General features: G+C 39.6%; 1 protein-coding gene across 1 annotated transcript; it reads right to left on the bottom strand.

The window, feature by feature from the left end:
- Positions 1–23,527, bottom strand: LOC128855765 (DNA-directed RNA polymerase II subunit RPB1-like). Its single transcript, XM_054090932.1, has 8 exons — positions 23,088–23,527; positions 22,191–22,997; positions 16,235–16,915; positions 7,848–8,267; positions 7,046–7,778; positions 6,399–6,977; positions 3,712–4,287; positions 1–1,761 (listed from the first exon to the last, which is right to left on the bottom strand). The coding sequence occupies exons 1-8, from the start codon at positions 23,436–23,438 to the stop codon at positions 116–118; spliced, it is 5,793 nt and encodes a 1,930-aa protein (XP_053946907.1). The 5' UTR covers positions 23,439–23,527; the 3' UTR covers positions 1–115.
- Positions 23,528–23,539: the final 12 nt, after the last annotated feature.

Raw genomic sequence — 23,539 nt, forward strand, 5'->3', positions numbered from 1 at the left:
TTAAAATACACCAAAATTATATTAAACTAAATAATATTAAACATATGGCACGAGTAAATGCTTCGCTTATCCTGCGCTTATTGTTGAACAGAATACAATTTTGTATTCCATCACTTTAATTTGAGGTGGGGGAATACCGTGGACTAGCGGGACTGTCGGTGCTCTGAGGCGACATTGGCGATTCACTGTGACTATAAATAGGACTCAAAGGCGAGGATGAATAATTATTAGGACTAAGTGGTGAAGGAGCCACCTCTGAGGGGGAGTTGGCTGAATAAATGGGACTGGCGGGTGAGTATTGTGGACTGGAGGGTGAGTAACGATTCGAATTGGGTGAATTTGGTGAATATGTTGGGGATGTTGGTGAATAGGTTGCTGAGGAGCCACTTGAATAGCGTGGGCTTAGTAAAGATGCTAAATATTGTTGTGGCGAACGTGGTGGAATATAACGTGGCAAAGAGATGGTGGGTGAGTAACTGATTGTCGGGCTTAACGGCGAATATTGAGGAGAATTTGTTGAGAATGACGGGCTAACGGGTGTGTAACTGGGACTAGAGGGATTGTAGCTAAGTGTTGAGGGTGAATAACGCGGAGTTTGTGCAACAAAGTTTGGACTGGATGGTGAGTAGTGCGTGTAGATGGGACTTGTAGGTGAGTATGTTGCATTGCTTGAAGGGCTGGCGTTATTTTCAGGGAAGAAATATGGCGTGACACGATATTTTTTAGGCTCTACACATTTGGAACCACTAGTAGATGCTGTTAATACGTCTTCAACTAAAGAATCGGGGGTGTCCAGTGGTGAAGATGGTGAATAGAGCGAGTCATTGTTGCTTGTTAGCGAATTCGGTGAAAAGCTACTGCCGCCCTTCTTTGAATTCATAACCATCGGTGAATAGGAGGGTGAAGTAGGTGAATAATTAGTTTGTGGCGAGTAACTAGGCGAGGTTGGTGAGTAACGCGAAGAACCGGTAACGCTGCTATACGAAATTGCAGGACTGGCTGGCGAATAAAAGGTGGTGCTATTATTTGACAATGATTGTGGTGAATAAACTTGATAGTTTGGTGAGAATTCCGGTGAGCTTGGCGAATACTTGTGTGACCGCATCAGGGTAGTTAGTAAATCATTGCCACATGGCGACTGAGCACAACCACTCGAAGCATTTGGGAAATTAGCCATGGCTTTCTCATATACTGGTGATATGGGCGAATAGTACGAAGCGCCACCATAGTACGATTTGAGCGACGATGATGATGGCGATAAATACGGTGAGCAACTGAAATCATCGGCTGTCAAGGTGGGCGAACTCATATTCGATAGAGGCGAGAAGCAGGCGGAGCGTGTAGATTGTGGCGTCAGATCATCGCTCAAACCAGGCAAAAACTCGATTATGCCACTACGTCCACTGCCTGGCAATATATTTGGCGTAAACATTGAACCGTAAAACAATGCATTATTATTATTGATTGAATCGACTTCCATAGCGGATTTGCATTTAGTAGCATCGAGTATCATATCGAAACAACCGGTACCAATGCGCGGAATTTCACCCATGATAATGTTTTCCGACACACCACGCAAAGCGTCGCGTTCACCATGTGCGGCAGCGTCCAATAAGATATCAACCGTTTCTTCGAAAGAGCAACGCATCAACGGACCAGTTTGTTGTCGATTAATGCCATGACGAGTGATGGCCATGATGTGTCCTTTGGCCGTCATAATATCGCAGAGTAACGCCAAGTGGCGATAGTTGACATACAAACCTGGAAGATTTTGATTTTTAATATTTTTTTGATTTTAAAAATAATGTTGAGGAATAAGTTCAAAGCATTTTTATATTTTCTTTTATTTTACTACGATTCGTTTGCTGTTTGGCAAAAGGTAAGTATTCATTCGGTAGAACTCTTTCTACTCTACATGCTAATTGTATTTTTGAGTTATTTAATTTTTTATTAGTTTTGAGGCTTAGAAATGGAGTACCCAGGAAGCAAAAATCAACATTTTCGGCACCTGCTCTTCTTCGCTTCTCATCGAGGCCAAAAAGCTGCCCAAGCCGAAGCAGCCCGTGATATTCGGTGTCATAGGCGAGTTTACAGCACGAAAATGATTTGCAAAGTTCAAAACTGGCGAAGGAAGGCCTTTTGAATTCGATGAAGAACGTCTCAAATCACTTTTGAAAGAGAACGCTCGCCAAACCAGTCGTGAGTTGGCGGAAAAAATGAACTGCGATCATAAAACTATTCTCAATCACCTACCATTGAATGCGGTTTACCGAAAAATAGAGAGCCTGGGGGCCTCACGATCTCAACGAGAAAAACAAAGAAAGTCGCCTTCAAATTGCTTCTCCGCATCTCGTCCGCCATAGAGCAACACGCGTTCATAAACACCACTTTTTGTACCGAATCGTCACGGGAGATGAGATGTCTATACATCAATATGAAGCAGAGAAAGAAGTGGGTGGCTCCAGGAGATACGCCAAAGCCGAGAGTCAGGCCGGATCTTCATCTAAAAGAAGGTCATGGCATGTACATATTTGGTGGGACTGGGAGGGCATGGTGCACTGTGAAATGCTCGAAAAGTGTGCCACGGTCAACAAGGAGCCCTACATTGCTACAAGCTACACCGCGTGAATGAGGCTATTCGACTGAAAAGACCTGATTGACATGGTCAAACCATACTCCTTCACGACAACGCCAGACCCCATGTTACACAAGTCGTCAAAGCCGCACTCCACGAGCTCGAATGGGAGGTCCTTCAGCATTCACCGTATTTTCCGGACCTTGCACCCACCGATTACCATTTTTTCTGCTCCCTGTCAAACTATATGAAGGGCGTACCTTCGATAATAAGGAGGTTCTTAAAAATGGGTTCAACCACTTCTTTGGTACCAGACCAGGTGATTTTTTGCGGAAGGGCATCAACAAATTGGTCGAGGGAAGAGGTTGTAAACAGCAACGGCGCATATATGTATATATTTGATTAACTTATTGATATAATTATTGCTTCTTTGTTTAAATAAAAGTCTTCGATAAAAATGCTATGAACTTATTCCCCACCCTAATACATATACACTATGATCAAAAAGTACCGGGAAGGTGATGTTGACTGTTTTCTTCGATTACCAAGGCATAGTGCATATACATTCCATCGGGCCAGACAGTCAATAAAGAATATTATTTACCCGTTTTGAGGCGATTGGGAGATGCTGTACGTCGCAAATGGCCGGAAATGTGGGCAACCGATTCTTGGATTTAGCATGATGAAAACGCGCCATCGCACCGAGCCCAAATTGCGCTGGATTATATGACGAAATACCAAGTAAATACCATCGTGCAAGCACCGCCTTCACCTGATATGGCCCCGTGCGACTTCTTTTTGTTTCCCAAGTTGAAGTTACCACTTCGTGGAAGGAGATTTCACTCGATAGAGAAAATCTAAAAGAATGCGACGAAGGAGCTGAAGGCTATCCCTTCACCGGCCTACCAGGGGTGCAAGGAGGACTGGGCTAAATGTTGGCAGATATGTGTTGTTTCAGACGGGTCATATTTTGAAGGGGATAAAATAAATTTGCCTGAAATTTAACTCTGTTTTGTTTTGTTTAAACATTCCCGGTACTTTCTGATCATAGGGTATATATAATATATGCACATTTGTACACATTCGTAAGAAAAGTTAGGTGTATACACCTATTTAGCAAGAAGTTTAAAACTAACCGTAAAATTGTAGCACATTATTCATTTCTTTCTCAATGGACTTGCGCACCGCCTCTATGCCCAACACAGTGAACATTTCACAAATGTCATTGCTGCATGTACGTGTTTCGTCGACATTTCGTTCGCTTAACACGCGCATGAGCGCTGTACCATCGGTTTCCAGCAGCCACTCGGCCACCGATTTGAATTCACCCGTTTCGGTGATGTAGATGCGCTTCTTATTTGTCTGTTGCGGCAAATGCATGTACACTTTCGATATAGATTCGATACCCTGCAGTGTCATGTCGGACAACATATTGCTCTCGATGCAGCGCAAAAACATATTGTCATCCAAACGAGTGAGCGAGGCTTCCTCTTCGTCCAACTCGTTACCTTGGAATTTATTCTCGTGATTCGAGGTGTTCATAATGCGTATGCGCATTATCAGACGTGGTGCATTGTCGTCGTTGAAAATACACTTCAAGTCATCACCGAAAGAGGCGGCGATGCGTTCTGCAATATGTTCCATGGTGAGCTTCTTTTCAGTCATATGCTTGCGATCGAGTTCTATGCGTAAGAGCCACGGTGAAATTTCACCTGCAAAGAAAAATCAAAGCAGTAGTAAAACGAAAAAAATATTGTACAAAATTTAATAATAATAAAAATGATCAGATTGGATCAAGGCGAATCTATTAAAGGTGATAAATCAGCTGATTTATTTTTTTTTTATCGCCGTGCTCATGTGGCTGTCAGCACAGAATGAAACAAGGCGAATTCATTCTTTTTTTCTACTTTCCCAATACTTTGCTTTGACAATCAAACGTACAAAACATTGTTGTTGGTCTAGTGCCACCATATTTAATGAATGTGCCTTGGATTGGAGGCACTTTTTCCAATAGGCTTTTTTTTTGACAGATCACGCGTGGCTACTGTCAAACTAAATACATAATTTTTTTTCAGTATTCATTGACATTTCATCATGGAAAGACTTACGCCTCAACAACGTTTACAAATCGTACATTTGTATTATGAAAAACAACGCTCTCTGAAAAGTGTTCATCGTGCGCTCAGTGCAACTTATGGTCCACTTATAGCGGCCCATTTTTTGCCTTAACGGCTACGTCAATAAACAAAATCGTCCTATTTGGGCTGAAGACCAACTCGAAGCCATTCAAGAACAGCCATTGCGTCTATTGGAAATAACCGCTTGGTGTGGCTTATAGGCTGGACGAATCATCGGCCCATTTTTTTTCAAAGACGAGGCTGCCACCAATGTAAAAGTGAAAGCGAACACTATCCCGCCATGTTAAGCGACTTTGTGACGCCGGAAATTGAGGCCCGTGATCTCCAAAAAATGTGGTTCATTGGTTCCAGCAAGACGGCGCCACTTGCCACACAGCTCGTGAGACTATGGATTTATTGCATCGTCATTTCGGTGGGAAATTTATCTCTCATCTCGGACCGGTGCACAGTGCGGCCGATTCCCAAAAAGCTGGCCAAAAGTCGAAAAAAAAAGTTTCTAGATAAAGTTTTTTTGTCTTTGGGTTGGCTACAGTAATGCCTTGAGTAGTGAAAACCGTTCATAGCAACGTCCTGTACCCTAAGTATCCTCTGTATTTTCAGTCGCAACGTGGCCTTCGTTTGAGCATCGTATTACTGTCGATGAATAGTGAAAGTTGTACACATTTGAAAGATTTTGTAATGGAGTAAATTGAACAAAACCAAATGGAATCATCTTCGGAAGGTTAGTAAAATACGAGAAATCTTTAGTACATATCAATACCTCGACACAAAATTTTTAGCTGCAGCAATACGTAGATACATTTTTTGCAATTTTTTTATAAAATTTGAGTTTTCAAACTGTATAGTAATACAACGCCGTCATATGCTGCTTTGAAACCTATTAAAGCTAATCAAAAAAGTAATGGTTACTGAATAAAACAAGATTCAGCTGCTACCACTTGCTAATCAGCGACCCCGAAAACATATAAATTTACATGCATCTTGATTATGTTCTAGAATATACGCTTTTTCACGTGAGGGGGTGGCCAATAGGGGTGGAAGGGGGTGGATTTTCAAAATTTTAAGATCAAATTCGTAATCAGCGACCCTGAAAACATAAATTAACATGCATCTTGATTATGTTCTAGAATATACGCTATTTCACGTGAGGGGGTGGCCAATAGGGGTGGAAGGGGGTGGATTTTCAAAATTTTAAGATCAAATTCGTAATCAGCGACCCCGACAACCCCCGAGTAAGAAATTTTGAGTCAAATACTTAATTTTTTGAGTTTTGGCCAGCTTTTCGGGAATCGGCCGCACTGTGCGGTGGATTGGCCACCAAGATCGTGTGATACGACACCTTTGGACTTTTATTTGGCCGGGGGGTATGTAAAGTCTAATTGCTTTGTGGATAAACTATCTTCGATTGAGGTACTGGAAGCCAACATTACTAAAGTTATTCACGAGATACCGAACGAACTACTCAATCGAGTCATTCAATTCATTTGGTGTTTATGGATAGCCGAATTACATCGCTGTTGCTTCCAACATTCGATCAAATTTTCTTTAAAAATAAATGTCATGGCTAGTTCTTTACAAAAATAATAAAGATTGCCCAATCAAATTGAATTTTCGTAGTTTTTTTTTTAATTTAAAATCCGATATCTCTGAACTGATCACCCTTTATAAATGAAAACAATACGCACCCGGGTCAAAATCTGGTATTTCATAGTAAATATTAACGAATTCTTGATCTTCCTGCACTACGGTGTTCATCGGATCGGGATCATAATAGATGGCTGTATTAGCGGTAACCTTTCTAAGCGTTGTATGCTCCAAACGACATAAAACATCTTTGGCCTTCTCGACATCACGCGCTGGCTTGCCTCTTAAGAAAACTGTCAACGATGGTGAACGCGGTCGTTTGGATACGTTGATGATCTCCTTCAAGCGCGGCACACCTAAAGTAACATTTTTTGCCGAAACGCCAGCGAAATGGAAAGTGTTGAGTGTCATTTGTGTGGCTGGTTCACCCAGCGATTGGGCAGAGAGTGCGCCCACCATTTCGCCAGGACAAATTTGTGAGAGTTGAAAACGTGTAGCGATTTCGCCAAGTAACATCTCAAATGACTCTGGCGTTAAATGATGATCTTCGGCCACTACCTTGGAACAAAGCATGGAGCGTACCAAGCATTGAAAAAGGAAAGTGGCGTTGTCGTTGGCCTGCTGTGAAATGTGATCAGAGCCGGCTACAATAACACATTGTTTGAGCAGTTCGCGCACGCCTAAAGAAAAATTGATAATTCTTAGTAAGATAATTAGTTTTCTTTTTAAAAGGTAATAGCGGCGGCACCTTTCATCACGTCCAATGGATTGAGTGTAGTGGTGGCGCGTTTGTCAACATGAAAGACTTTCTGCACATTCCAAATCATGCGCTGTAAATTGCATGGCAACACTACTTTTGAGTCGCCGGTGGGAAAAATCTCACGCAAAGCTTCGCGATCACGACACAATTGGTCCCATTCTACCTCCAACTGTGCAATAATCTCCGTGGATTCGGTTATATCGCGCACTGTCTCTTCGCTAAAGTATTTACGTAAATTGCGTGTCTGTGTAACATCGAATTTGAATTGCTTCTCAAATGCTTTGTTGGACAATTGTATAGTTGGGAGTGTTTGAAATTCCACCGACTCACCGCAGAGTCCGTCTTCGCCATATCGTAATTGAATAATTTGACCTTCAGCATTGCGTACAGTGCCATCGTATTGCACCATTACCGATTCCATGGCCTTGATGAGACGTCGTTGTATATAACCGGTTTCTGCAGTCTTAACCGCAGTGTCGATGAGTCCCTCGCGTCCACCCATTGCATGAAAGTAAAACTCGCTAGGCGTTAACCCTGCCAGGTAAGAGTTCTCGACAAAACCGCGCGCTTCCGGGCCATAATCGTCCTTTATGAAGTGCGGCATTGTGCGCTTACGAAAGCCGTAAGGTATACGTTTGCCCTCTACATTTTGTTGACCAACGCAAGCAATCACCTGGGAAATATTGATGTTAGAACCCTTGGAACCAGCGATTACCATGGCCTGCGACACATTAACGCATAAATCATTGTTATTGTGGATTATTATTTTAATTCTACACCCTGTTTTTACCTTCAAATTATTGTACTCTGTGAGTGATTTCTTTGCTGAGCCTCCTGTCTTATCGCGCGCATCGTTCAGTATGCGATTGACTTGATTCTCGAAAGTTTGGCGCAATGTGTTGCCCGGTGTTGGCTCCAATTGCATGTGATGTGCCTTCTGTATGACCAGCATGACATCATTTTTTGCTTTGGCAATAGCATTTTGAATCTCCTTGTAAGTGGCTGGATCGGCAATGGTGTCGTCAATACCAATGCTATGACCTTCGATTAACAGCCAAGCATTGACAACCTTTTGTATATTTGCATAAAATTCGCCAGCAATTTGATGGCCGAGCTCGATGTAAGCGATGTGAAGGAGTGACCCAGCGGTGGCACCCAGAGTGCGTTTACATAGAATACCCATAATTAGTTCGCTGTATTCGACCATGACCTGGGAATAGTGAGATAAATTGAGAATTTTGTTAAGATCTTATTTTGTTTATACTCAAGCTTAAGAATTTTTAGAAACTTTTTTCAAATAACAAGGTTCCAGGAACCTTACAGCTTACGTCTGTATTATTTTTGGAGTGGGGTCATCATTTACCACTTCTTAGAATGAGACGGCATACCAAATCATGCACCTTAGGTGCGAGATTGTCTCTTCCTTCTCCTCATCTAGACAACTTCTATAGCAGTCCATCCTTTGGGTGTGTCTATCTATTGGGCTTAGGTGTGTCTACCTTAGACTATGCTTATTTTGGCTTAGCAGAGATTTTGTATGTTTAGCATTGAGAGTCGGCCACAGTCGTCGGACGATTCTGCAAGTGGTTTCATTACTCCATCTTACGTTCGCTGCTCTTACGCTTTCTTCAAGGATAAGTAGCTTGCATGTTTGTAAGGGTATCCCTATGTCAATGACATGTACTCATCGGTCAATATGGGGCCGAGTCTCGCTTTGATCAGTAATGGGGGAACTTCAAAGAATTTTCATAAAAATGCTACTCTTGTAAAAAGTTGGGCTTATATTTAAGTATGGAGGAAATCGGCCATTAACGTATTTTTCAAATAAAGGTAAGTTTTACACATGCGAAGTTGTACTATTTAAAATATTTTAAAAGAAATAATCTTAATATGAAATAATAGAAATTATTAGAAATGATGGTACCAACTGGTTGCAGGTAAGGGGGCGTCCATAAATTACGTGAGATCTTTAAGGGGGGAGGGGGTCGAGTCAAATCTCATCTAATCTTACGTTGGAGAGAGGGGGGGTCTCGGCAAATATCACGCAATTTTTTTTCTGATTGAAACAAAAAAAAAAACACCAGTCTAACGGTTAGACGCGATAGAAGTGAAACCTTCCGTAAAACAAACTGAGAGAGAATAAGACGAAAGCAGCATTAGGAGCAAGATAATTATAGGTTCATTATAATATTGCTATAAAGTTCATATTTTATTTTCTTCATTTTATTATTATTCATCCTCAATGTTTTCAATTTCAACAAATGATATGAGTGGCTTATGATAGCTAAAATATGATACAAATGCTTTGGTTTCGATGTTGTCAACATGTCTTTGAAATACCGCGTCAATGGTTGTTTTTGATCGTGTTGTCGATTCAGTGCGATTGTTACACATTTTTAAATTGAATGTTGTATTGAGAACGTCAATTAAAGGAACCGCTGTGTCCAATGCAAAATTTACGTTAAAATCGCCACTTAAAATCATTGGAACTTTATCGTTGTCTTTTCTAAGTGTCCGCGATACTTCTGGTGTATACTTTATTAAATTTTCGTGAATGAATTCCGTGATGCTATTTATTGATTTTTTTTTCTGTCGATATTCACGACACTTTTCTGCATTATTTTTCGGCATAATTGCGGTAAATATTTAAAAATGAAAATATTTACGAATATAAAAATACACACGCGGTTGCTATTATGAGCGTCCCCAGCAAAACCTGCGTGACCGAAACTCTAACACAATTACATTTTTTTGAATGTTACAAACACATATGCACGCAGGTTTTGCTGGGGCGTGACCGAAACTCTAACACAATTACACATATGCACTCGTAGTTGTTTGAAAATCGACTTTTTTTTTTTGGTTCTCCGTCACCTTTGGAAAATGTGTAAACAGTAAGCAAACTTTATTCATATATTTTTCCTCATTTTTGCATCAGTAAAATTAAACAAACGCCGTTGCCGGATGGGTTGGTGCGTGACTACTATTCAGAATTCACAGAGAGAACGTCAGTTCGAATCTCGCTGAAAACACCAAAATTAAGGAAAACTATTTTTTTTCTAATAGCGCTCACCCCTCAGCAGGCAATGGCAAAACACCGAGTGTATTTCTGCCATGAAAAAAAGCTCCTCATAAACATATCATAAAATAAAAAAATAAAATAACTGTATAAAAAAAAATTTTTTCTTGTGATTCGAACCAAGGATTTTGGATCGGAAGCTCACATTGCTAGCCGCTCGGCTATCGCGCCATGCTGTCGGCGCTGGCCTAAAAGTTATTTAGTTCGTCGCTACGTGTATATGTAATATTCGTAGCCAAGAGTGTCGCTTTTTTCGTTTCACTTTTTCTCAAATCACTCCCAACGATTCTAAAGAAGTTTTCACTTCAAAAAGTATACTATTTTGGTCCATTATCCAGATTGTACATGCTTAAGATTTAATCTTAAGCGTAATAGTACAATAGTATGATTAAGATCATTCACTAATTCGTTCGAAAGAAAATAATTTATACTTCGACGTTATATGTACATTACTACTGTCAAACCACCATATTTGTTTTATACCAAATAGCTCAATTTAATCTGAATTTACGGTACAGTGTAGCCCGTCGTTTGTTTTCGCGCCACTATCAGCCGAACGCGCGACTCAATGAACAAGAGCGTACGAGCTGAGTGGCAGCGACACACGGACAGGTTCCAACCTTCTTTGTTTATTCTTGTAAATGTTTTACTCGACTCAGTTCTTGCTCTTACTAATTTAAAATGAGTTATCAAGATTTTTATAACGCATACGTCAAAAGATACGCCTATAAGGCGAAGAAGTCCTGCCACGACGATGTGATAAAATAATGAAGTACTGCGAAGCAAAAATTCCCGAAGAAAGAAGAGTTAATACATCACATTAAACATGAGATTGAACGGTTTCTCAGTGAATCCACTGAGAGAAAAGTTCGGTCTACTTTAGCATTCCTTCAAAATGTAGGTTAAATATATATTTTTTTAAGAAAATACTTTTTTTTATATAAAATTTATTGTTACAATTAACTGCTTAAAAAAAACTTAAACAGTGAAATTCTTGATAAAATATGCTAAAATCATAACTACAAAATATTAGCGCGGTCATTTCGTTCACTGTTTTCACATAATTCAAAATCAGCTTCTTGTGATCAGCGATGATGTGGATGAAGCTATGTCGAACACTACACCATCTAACGTACGTCCCACTCCAGCACAAGATACTATGAAGAAACAGATTGCTAAGCTGAATATGGAGCTTGACCTAAGTGCTGCAGCGCACGCCGGAGTGATCTGCATATGATTCTTCACGACCGTTTTCTGCCACCTCCATACCCTATCACTCAGGTTGATGGACGTTTGACAATTTCGGACTTTAAAGAACATGACGGAAAGTCATTCGCTCCATTTCGAATACGCCTACCGATTCAACCGCTGAATGCCTTCATCAGCACGCCTTATGATCTCTATTGCCCAAGTATACGTGATAATTTAGAGAAAAGATGCTGCAGTACATGCGGTATTTACTTCGCATGCGGTATTAGCTCGCATTGCACCAGCTAAGCAAGCGCGTATGTTCCGCAAAAGTGCGACCCTCACAGATTGTCACAAGACGAGCTAATGAGTTACTGTGCGCAAGCGTCAACGGCTTAGAGTGGCTAGATTAGAACGAAGTTGAAGGAGCACATGATTTTACTGAAAATCATATGGACATGTTGGTCCCAATAGTCTCCCTTGAAACCGCGCATGATTCTCCATGGACTGAATTAGAGTAGATATTCTTTTTTTAATCGCAGTAGTTACGATTTAAGTCTTCTATTGTTAACTTTTTATTACACTTATAGCTCTCAGCAATATTGATTACTAGTCTTAACTAATTGTATTTTTTCTCTCTTTTTACAATAACAATACAACGCGTTTACATAAGAAACCCACATTTTGAAAAATCTCACGTGAGATTGGGGGTTGGGGTTGAATAAAATCTCACGACATCTCACCAGGGGGGAGGGAGGTATAGAAAATTAAAAAAAACACCTCACGTAATTTATGGACGCCCCCTAACTAGGTTTGTGAACAGCATATAAATCACTAAATACAGATATCTTTCATCACGCTTTGTTGTCCATTAAAAACTTCTAATATACTTCAGGTTACTCTCTCCCTAGTCTCGTTGCATTGAAAGTGCTACCTTCCTTCAATATAAATATGTAGCTTAGGCCTTCGGTCATTCAACCTTGGCCTTGTGCGCTTCCATCTCTGTTTAGCCACAATGAATACAGGGGAAAGGAGAAGGGAAGGAAGAAGAAGTCTTGGGAATAGGGAATGATGGCCATGCACTTATGATGACGCCGACGGTGGCTGATTTACGTTCGTAATTAACCGCATCAAGCTACTGATGAACTTCACCATATGTATGACTTATAGACTCACTATATCCGCCGGCGTAGCGAAAAAATGAGAGCCCAGATGTCCAAATCTTTGGCAGCCGAGAGCAGGGCAGCTGAGAAGAAGGTGTCGATATGATTTCACCTCGACCTCAAGACAGCTTCTGCAGAACGCACTTTAGGTAATCCTGGTAATCCCAAGTCTCACCGCATGGCCACCTAACGAACAATGTCCGGTAAGGATACCCACCAAACTCGAGAGCTGGGGCTTTGCTAGTCTTAGGAGTTCCCTCGATCATCCCCAATCTACCCGTGGCCAGAAGGACCTCGTGACCTTGCACGTTTGTGCGCTAGCGCTCGCTGAGTTAACTCGAGGTCCATCTTTCCAGGAGCAGCCCACACGTTCTTAAGGAAACCCCAATCCTCCCATTTTGCGACGAAACCGTCTCCAAGTTTCCTGTCTAGCCAGCTCATACGCCCAGCAGTTTCCCTCTATGCCGCTATGACTGGGAACCCAAATGAGCCTGATATCAAAGTATTCGGATGGAATCGAGAAAGAAGCCAGACATTCCCCGACCAATCTCAAATGCACAAACAACGAGCCTAAGGCCCTAATTGCCGCTTGGCTATCGGAGTAAATATTTACTTCCTCAACGGTAATTACCGAAGTAAGCAACCAATCCCCTGCTTCCTTAATTGCGTTTATTGTGAGTGGGTCTACTTAGTCTTGCAATAAATTCTGTGACAAATTTTTTAATGCATATGGCCAGAACCATTATTGCCGTTATTTTTGTTTTTGTTCGTATACATTTTCTACTCATAAATTATACTGCTTCGTGGAAAATTTCGCTTGTTAACTATGGAGTTGGGAGCTAAGGAAAATCGCATTGCAGTGATTGCAATACAGAAGTGTGGTAAAAGTCCAAGTGAGATTTACAAATTACTGAAAAAACTTAATATTTCAAGACTTTTCGTTTACCGCACGATCAATCGTTTTTCCGAAACATCGGAAGTGACAGACGGAAAAGCAGTGGTCCTCCTCGCGTGGTTCGAACTAGTACAGCCATAAAAACTGTTCGAGAAAGAATTCGCAAAAATCCCCGTAGAAAGCAGAAAATCGTGTCCAGGGAAATGGATGTATCGACCAGATCCATGTCAATGCGAATTAGAGATTATCTCCACACGAAAGCCTTCCGTCGCTCAATTGGTCATCTTTTAACAACGCGCGTGAAGAAAATTATAGTCGACAGATGCAGCTTCTTCGGTGGCACGCGGTCAATGGCCATTAAAATATTCTTTTCACAGATGAGAAGATTTTCACTGTTGAAGAAGTAAAGACGAAAAAAATGTTGTTCCGAGGGTTTAGCGTGGCCACCAACCAGCCTCCATAATGGTTTGGTGGGGAGTGTCTTTTAAAGGGGTTACATCTCTTCATTTCAACGAAAAAGGGGGTAAGACCGTGGCAAAATTGTACCAGGAGTATATTTTAGAAGACGTGGTGAATCAATTATTTTTGGCTCCCTATTTCGGGCAGTGATAGTAAATGGTTTTTTGAAAAATCCCTACACAACCCAAAAAAATTCCCTACTTTTCCCTACGCTTACAACAAATTTTCCCTACGAAATTCCCTACATTTTTTTCTCCTGTGTTTACACTATAATGAGGCAATTGCAAAGTCCAAATTGAATTGTTTGCTTAAGATTTTTTAAAAATTACGTACAGAGCTTCTGCAGTGTATTCAGTTCTTATTGGAATTAGATCCAGCAGCTTAACCACAAGCGGCTCGCTTTCCTCGCCGAAAAATCTCACCATGAGACACATAAGCTTATTGAGTCCGATATCTGTGCTCTCATCGATCATTATGGAAAATTTGTTTACTTTTAATTTTTTAACTAATATAAATTGTCTTTTTCTTCTTTTGCCCATTCATTTTTTATTATGTTGGTGCACTTCTTTCTTCCGAGCTCAGAGTTTTTTATTATTTCAGAATCAGGCACGATTTCTTTTAAGAGTGGGATTAAATGGTCCATCACTTGCAGCGCAACATTATGCTCAGCGAAGAACTTGCTAAGTCTTATTTCGAAATTTCTGGAACCATTTGGTTTACTCGCCTTTTCTAAAAAAAGCTGTTTATTTTAGATGTCTTTTTAATTGCCTTCATATTTTTTGGTGCATTTTTGTTTCGGCGTGCTTCTGTTAATCAGACTTGCTCGTTAGCCACAGCTTCAAACTAACCACTAAAATTTCGTCGTCAAGCCACTTGTTATTGAACTTTTGTTTCCGATACTTGTATTGTTTTTCCTGGTGTTCCTCCGGAGAGTCAGTCGAAGAGGAGGAGCTCATTTCTGTAAAATATATGCATTTTAAATATAAAAACAACCAAAACTAAAATAATTTTAAACTTACTTCACCAGAAAACGTAGGACAACTAACAATTTCCGCGCAAAGAAAAAATCGTGCTAGCTTTAACGAAGAAAAACACGGCAATGTTGCCATATTAACGCTTTTTAAAGTATGCTGCCATAAGGAAAAGAAGTCTGGCATGAAATCTTATTGCGGATTTTTATTTTAAATGAACTTTTTTAATTTTACCCCGCTATTTAAAAATTGTTTCTGCCCTTCTTGAAAATTCCCTACATTTACAGAATTTAAAAAAATCTGTCCTTCTTTTCCCTACACCCACATTTTTCGACAAAAATCCCTACATGTAGGGAATTTTCCCTAAATTTACCATCACTGATTTCTGGACGCCCGCTATTTTGTCTATCAGCTGTTCCTCAGCCTAGGGATTGGCAGTGCTGCCACGTACTCAAATGAGTTACAGAGCGCGCTCTCACATAAAGTGAGAGAATTTCGCGTCTAGTTATTCATGCTATTCAGGCTAGACTTTAGACTTCACCTAAGTATTGATGCTAATAACGTTATCTATGCTAATAACGCTTGCACAAATAACTGCCATTTCGGATGGTCCTTATATGAATGTGAAAGTTGAAAAATTAATTTACTTGTATACATATGTGTATATAATTGGCGCGTACACCCTTTTTGGGTGTTTGGCCGAGCGCCTCCTAATATTTGTGGCGTGCGTCTTGATGTTGTTCCACAAATGGAGGAACATACAGCTTTAAGCCGACTCCGAACCTCAAATAGTTTTTATGAGGAGCTTTTTCATGGCAGAAATATACTCTGAGGCTTGCCATTGCCTGCCGACGGGCGGCAATTAATTTTGGTGTTTCACCAAGATTCGAATCTACGTTCTCTCTGAATTCCGAATGGTAGTCACGCACCTACCCATTCGGCTACGGCGGCCGCCTAATTAATTTACTTACGTATTCTATAATAACATGAATGGGATTTTATGGAAAAATATTTATTTATTTCTTGAACAAAGCCGAAAACTTTAACTGCATATCGCAACACTTTTTATAAACCGGCTAAAATACTTCGAACAGCTACGAACGCCTAAATTCTTCACTATATATAAGTAGTACATACCAAAATTAAACGTATTTTGGCGCAGTAAAGTAAAATTTGATTTAGAGGGAACAAAATTTTAGTTCCTATAATCTGTGAATGGTAAAACGGGATGCATCCTGAAGGAGATGAGAAAAGAAGTCGTTTCAATCAAATGCATGAAATACAAATAAAATGTTTTACACCGTCATGACGCGTCAGTCTCGTGATATAATAGTCACACCGTGCAAACGCAGTGTTTATATTCTCCATACTAACAAAGCAATCATACAAAGGTATACAAAGAACATAGACAAAAATACATACTTTTGTATCACCTGGCGAAATCCAACGATATTGACTCTCATCTTCTTCATCAGGATGAGTCGAATGTGTGCGTATCATATTCAAATTTCCAGGAATGATCAACGAAAAAAGTTGCTTGCCCGACCACAAAATAGCCGGTTTCAAAATACACGGCTTTGGCATGACACCATCCCAGCACGGCATGTGCATCAACAAATTCATCAATTGTTCGTGTGTTATGAAGATATCACGTTTCGTCATCTTGCACACTCCCGTCAAGCAATCCTGCACTATGCCCATTACCGGCTTATTAGTTTGCGGTGTGACAATTTGTCGCGGTGTCAAATGGATATTTTCAACTTCGGCACGTGTTTCCATGCTCTGTGGCACATGTAAATTCATTTCATCACCATCGAAGTCGGCGTTATAAGGACTGGTACAAGAGAGATTCATGCGGAATGTGGACCAAGGCAGTACTTTGACACGATGACCCATCATTGACATTTTGTGTAATGTTGGCTGACGATTGAAAATCACTAAATCATTATCGTGCAAATGGCGCTCCACTTTGTAGCCAAGTTCTAGATGTAAGTCACTGGATTTGGGGTGGAATCGCAAATCGATACGTTCACCATTGTTTCGTATTATATACTTGGCACCGGGAAATTGGGTATTGCCGCGTTTTACAAGTGTTTGCATGAGCTGCGGATAGATAAGTGTTTGATGTAAACTATTTTGATAAATATATTAAAGTTATAGAAATGTTTGGGTCTTGGTCTGAAAATGTCGATTCTGGTTGATCGATCACGGAAAAATTCAATGACATTAAGGAAGGCTAACGAAATACCAATACGTAAGTATATAGTCATGACGTTGATAGGAAACTAAATTATCATCTTCAAACCGTTTGGAGCCATTCGAAAAGGACTAGAAATAGAGAGAAGCTCGATTTGTGAATGTCATATGAATTAGAAGTGAAATGCACCAAGTCTACAACTGTGAAGCGTGGAGCAAAATAGAGCTATTTTTAGCACACTTTTTTATTATTTTTTTTTTTTATTTATTTTTTTTTATTGACAATTGTATTTATAGTTAACTATAAAATACAAAAAAAGCTATGGCTACTGTGGCCTTAAGCTAATATACTGGGTATATATATATATATGTGTATATAGGGTGTTAGCTAAATTTCATTTAAGATATTACAATATTTTAAATAGTTTATAAGTTTAATATTGTTCTCTGTAGAATTGTTTAAAAGTAGATCAGTAGGTTTTGTGTTGTTTAGTGATTTTCTGTGGTTTGTAAAATGTGTACAGTCGTCTAGGATGTGTTTGATGTTTGGAGCTGAGGTATTGCAGTATTTGCAGATATTTAGGTCTTTCTTTATTAAATATTCGTGTGTTAGTCGTGTGTGCCCAAGTCGTAGTCTAATTATTTTTGTTATTTCCCTTCTAGTTATGTTAGTATTATGTGTAAATGTGTGTTCATTGATTGATTGCTTCTTTGGGTTAACAAATTTGTACCAACTTGTTGTTTGTTCGAATGTGGAGTGTTGTGTATTTTTGAATATTTTTGTTATATGTTTTTTAATATCTGTGTGTAGGAGGTTCAGAGACATAGTTAGGGGGCGGTTTTGTGCTTCTTTTGCTGCTAAATCTGCTAGTTCGTTGCCCTTGATTTTAGCGTGTCCTGGTATCCATATGAGTTCGATTTTATTTTTGAATTTTAGTAAGCAGTTTCTTATGTAGTCTGTATAATAATTATTATTGTTTATATGTTTTACCATCTCTAATGAGGCTAAGGAATCGGAACAAATTGCAAATTTTCCAGGTGTTTGGCTAGCATATTGTACTGCTTCAAATATGGCTATCGTTTCTGCAGCAAAATTTGTGCTTTTTTATTATATTTTATTAGCTTTGAGCTTAATTTTCACTGACTTCTAAAAATTATTTTATTATTAGGATTGTCAGGATTAATATTTTCTTTTTTTACCTGTGGGCAAAAAGTAAAGTGAATTTGGTTGTAAAATGAAAAATCTTTATTTTAACACACTTTTATTAGCTCGGGTTGTATGTATGTATGAATGAATGTAACGGAATCTTTGAGCTTAATTTTCACTGGCTTCTAAAAATCTAATCGGCTTGGAATTTTGCACATTTATCAAGGACCGATGACAATGCAATAATTTGATAAAAGTTTTCCATTATTCTTATTAGGATTGCCAGGATTAATATTTTCTTTTTTTAGATCTTCTGTAGAAGAGTAAGAAAGACAGCGCTAACGCGCGGTCTGCGCATGCCTGCACTCTCCGAGTTACTCTTACTTATTTCGGGAGTCCACGACTTACTCTTTCGAATTCGAACTTGCTGGGGCACGCGGCACTGTAATACGAATAGAAGGCTAAAACGTTTTCAGGGTAGTTGCATTCTCACTTTGTATAGTCTTTACACATGCGTACATACTACAAGTCTCATACACGCAAATTTACTCTATTCAATGTTCATATAAGATAAAATAATTTTCATATAAGATGTAATTTTGTTAATTACAATAAAATAATCAAAACATAAATTTTGAAATTATTTTACGGAACAAAATTTTGGCAAATAAAGAAGGAATTTATCATTACCATAATTTCATTTATAAAATTTTATCGATTAAAGTACAATTCACAACAAAAATTAACTAAAAAAAACCAAACTGGAACTTTACATCTCGTTTTGATTGTGTCAATATAATCCACGGTCTCCTTTTTCTGTGCTGAGAGTATCTATTCTGTGTCAAGGCCAATGCTGGCCTTTCTTTGGACACATTGTCGGTAAAGAAGAAATTAAATATAACACAATTAAATCGGACTATAAATCACTGACTAAATGAAAACAATAATTTTCTTTCAGAAAAACAAGGCTCGACCTTCAATCAATGATCTATATGGGTAGTATGTAACATATTGATTATGTCAGTATATTTTGTTGTTACCTCTCCGTTTCAGGAGTGGGGTAGCCGTTTCTCAGGCTCCCTCCACGAAAAAAGTTCTTCATCCCGATTACTTCTTTATCACAGCCGATAACTGCATAGTTTTAGACTCACAGTCGATAAGAAAGGAATTAAATATAATATAACACGAATATATTGAATCATTAATTCACTGAATGCAATGATAACAATAATTTTCATTCATAATAAAAAATAGTTAAAAAAAAACTAAAAAACACGCTTTTTTTGCTAATCGAACTAAAAAGTAGAAAATAAATTTTAATGACAAAGAGACCTATAATGAAGTAATAGCAAATCGAACGATCAGTCATAGTCAACTACCTCAGAACAGAATTATAACAAAAATTAAGATACAAATAGAATAATTCAAATTAGAGTTAAAAGCGTGGGATGCATTTTGCTTCACTTTCATAACCCTCTGTACATAGGTAGTTAGTTGCCAATAGAATTATTGTAATATTTACTATGTCAACCGGGCGACCTATTGCCTTAAATGTCGATAGCAACATTTCTTTGCCTTTGCTCCAAGTGCTGCTGGCAAGCGATTTGAGGATCTTGTTGCTATTCTGGACTTTAATGGCAATTGCGGTTGTGTGCGAAGAGAAAGAAAGTAAACTGTCGAAGGTAACTCCCAAGATTTTGGGGTTGTTAACAGTTTGTATTGGTGTGCCATCGAATTTTATCTTAAGTTGCAGATTGACTTCCTTTGTCCAGGTGGTGAAGAGGGTCGCCGTGGACTTCGTATGTTGTCGCAGTGTTGTAGGTTCCTCGTAGTGAAGAAGCGAGAAAAGCAGGCGAGGTAGTCGTTTACCTTGGCACACAGGCCATCAATGTCATTGCCCGACGTCAGTATCGTGCAGTCGTCGGCGTAGGAGACCAGGGAGACTCTCTCTGGTGGCGGGGGGAGTTTCTAAATATAGAGATTAAAAAGCAAGGGTGAAAGGACACCACCCTGCGAACTTATTTTCCTCTGTTTTGCGATTTGCTCTCGAAATTACACCGACGAATGACCGAATGACGACCACTCAGGTAGTTTGCGGGCCACCTCTTCAGCCCTGGCGTGAGTGTCGACTGTAAAATATCATCGAGTAGCGTAGCACGGCTGACTGTGTCGAAAGCCTTTTTTAGGTCCAACGCTAATAGACAGTTCTCTCGCAGGGGCGGTTTTGGTTGAGCTCGCGGTTATCTGAGTGTTAATGACGGTGAGGGCTGCGGTGGTACTGTGCACTCTTCGGAAGCCATGATGGTGTGAGGCTGGAGTCAGATTTTTCGTGTAGAGTGGGAGTAGAAGGGCTTCAAGAGCCTTCACTACTAGAGAAAGGAGAGTTATCGGACGATGAGAGTCCCCTTGGTTGGCAGGTTTCCCAAGTTTCAGTAGTGAGACCACTCTCCCTGATTTCCACTTGTCAGGAATAATGAGAGTGGCCGAAAGAATTATTTTTATTTTTTACTCTTTTCAGATAGGACATAGACGACTACAACTTAAATCAAGATACGAAGAGAAATGCAGTTTTCGTCGCTAAATGTGCAAATCATACCGATTTAAAATCTCTAATTTACTTAATTGCGTCCGTTCATAAGGTTCGCCGTGAATTGGTAGCAGTCGACAGCGATGCAGAATCTGGTGCAAAACGAGAAAAACACAAGGAGCATTCTCACACTGTGAGATCTGCAGGATTTATTCAATAAGTGGAAGTTATCATTGACGAGGACCCTTTAAAATTAATGATGGCATTTGCGAGGGAGCTTGCACCAATGCTTCTGAGGATCTTGTCCGTCGAGTTGCCCATGAAGATCTCCGGCACAAATCCTACAGAAGCCAGTTTGGGTCGGAGCAAACACAAGCAAACAGCGAGTTCTACAAAATGAAAATTAAACACTCTGAACCGCCTGTGATGTTATGGAGTTTTTCTGGCGAAATAAATTTTAACCAAGACCCGCAACAAAGCCCAACCGCAGAAATTACAGCTACATATGTGCACACGAAGTTTGCAGCCACTGCTGTGGTTTTAGGTGTTGTGAGCAACAAAGGACATGCCGTGACAACCACACTTCTTTACTCAAGGATTTCAAGTGAATTCTGATGCATATATCGGGGTCCTGGATTAATAGTGTATGCGGTGACAGCCAATACAAATCTCAGCAAGAATCTGCTCCTTCACACAAAGCGACGGCGATATAAGTTCGGATGGCGCAAAACACCGAACTTAAAACCGCTTAATTTCCCAGACTTTAATACCCTGGATTACTAAGTATGGGGCCAATACGCATTCTCATAACACCATTTCTTCTCTAAAGGCTGCAACTAATACCGTTATGCTCAATATGAATAAGCAGCATTTGATTCGGTCGAGCAATCGATTGGTGTAGATTATTTCAACTGATGGAAATTTTATTGAATGATTTTTCAGATATTTAATAAGTTAATGTTGTGTAAAAAATTAGTGAAGTTTCATTCAATTTTGAAAGCTAATTAGGTTTATTCTCAAATATTTACGGGAGCGGAGCAAAATTAATCACCCTATTTGAAGAAATATAATTTTTGCAAATGGCGTCGTACGTCAATCGTATTTAACACTTGTGAAAAAGACAGCTGCCGTATATAGACAAGCAATGAAGCGCGTAACGGTCAAAATAAAGATTTTCAACACTCAAAATCATTTTTGTATTTAGTAAAAAAGTTGTTCAAAAACCAAATTGGATTACTAATCATTTAATTATTGCTCAAACAATTGATTCTAACCTCTATCGACAGCAAGCAGTTGCCTGGAAGATATTAATTGCAGAGAGAGCTTGGCTAGGAAGCTCTAATGCATCTAGCACATAGTTCTGGCCATGAATGCGTTTCGGTCTCTGCAAAACTGCCTTAATGGAATAAAATTCAATTCAATACAGCTTTGCACAAATGATTCTGAACAAATTTTTTGCTAAGAAAACTTGAAGACAATACTCTTGGTTAAACTTTACTTATATTTACCTCAATATTAAAAGGTGTCACCACTTCAGGGTACGTCAGATTCTGTGCAATAGAGCGTGGCACACCCACTTGATCGATATTTAAATTTGGATCTGGCGTTATAACGGTACGAGCCGAGAAATCAACACGTTTGCCCATCAAATTGCCACGTATACGTCCTTCTTTACCTTTCAATCGGGATTTTATGCTTTTCAGTGGGCGCCCAGATTTTTGGAGAGCACGCGGTAATCCAGGCATTTCATTGTCAATCAGAGTAACCACGTGAAATTGCAATAGAGACGAACATTCTCGAATCAAGTGATCGGCGGCGCCTGTTTCAATGCATTTCTTCAGCTCATTATTTGCCTTGATTACATCTGCTAATTTGTGTGTTACGTCATCGTGAGAGCGAGAGCTACCATATATTAGCACTGATGGACGCACGGAGAGCGGGGGAACTGGCAATACCGAAATGAGCAACCAATCGGGGCGACAGTGATGTGGATCCATACCTAAATAGAGGCAATCTTCATCGGAAATATTGCGAAAAATTTCTAATACACGATCTGCTGTTAAAATAATTTGACGCTCTTTTCGATGTTCGGTTATACGCTGCCAAGTGGCATGCAGCTCCAGCTTGTGACGCGTAATGCGCGGCTGGTGGTGACCGCAACCACCATGGTCTGAAATTTTACGTTGGCTAGTGCAATTGATAGCAATATCCATATTTTCCCCACCCTCGCATATTGTCTTGGACTTGCATAGTTCGCGCATAAGACTGAGCCGCATGCGTGGTCGGGCTCTAGTACGTTGTAGTACTTCCTTCACCTGTATGAAAATTAAATTAAATGTTTCCATATGTGTTTATATTTTTAAATGATTAGTATTTGCAAGCTTTCATGCTTTCTGTTTCCGCACCTTTGGATTAGATGGTGATACCAATAACTTGGAGCAGGAAAAGCATACACAATGTAATATTTTAATAGTTTTCAATAGGAAGCCAATGTGAAAAACTGGTAAACTCAATTCAATATGGCCGAAATGGCCGGGACAGTCGACAATATTGCCGGCACATGTAAGGCAACGCGAATTTCGATCGACAACGCCTTGGCGCGGATCCATCAAACCACCTAATGCTGGTCGACCATCTTTTACAATAACCGCGCGTGTAATGCCGCCCTCCGTAACGGACATACGCTTGATTTCATCCGGTGAAAGCACACCGAATTGTATGGCTCGCAATTTCCGTGAGACGCAGCCGTTATTCATACCTAATTCGGATGGCTGAATACTCACGTAAAAGTTAAATAAAAACTGATTTTACTTATGTATTTTATATTAGAAAAATTCAAAGAAAATGAACTACATAT

Source organism: Anastrepha ludens, chromosome 2 (genome assembly GCF_028408465.1).
Source record: "Anastrepha ludens isolate Willacy chromosome 2, idAnaLude1.1, whole genome shotgun sequence".
Classification (NCBI taxonomy): domain Eukaryota; kingdom Metazoa; phylum Arthropoda; class Insecta; order Diptera; family Tephritidae; genus Anastrepha; species Anastrepha ludens.

Bases quoted from the DNA above. Each gene is read 5' to 3' on its own strand.
- LOC128855765 (XM_054090932.1), bottom strand. From the start codon at position 23,438: ATGAATAACGGCTGCGTCTCACGGAAATTGCGAGCCATACAATTCGGT. The intron at 16,916-22,190 runs GTAAATATAAGT...ATCTATCCGCAG, and splicing joins TGACACCTTTTAATATTGAG to CTCATGCAAACACTTGTAAA. The intron at 8,268-16,234 runs GTATGTATTTTT...CACTATTCCCAG, and splicing joins TTTCGCCAGGTGATACAAAA to GTCATGGTCGAATACAGCGA.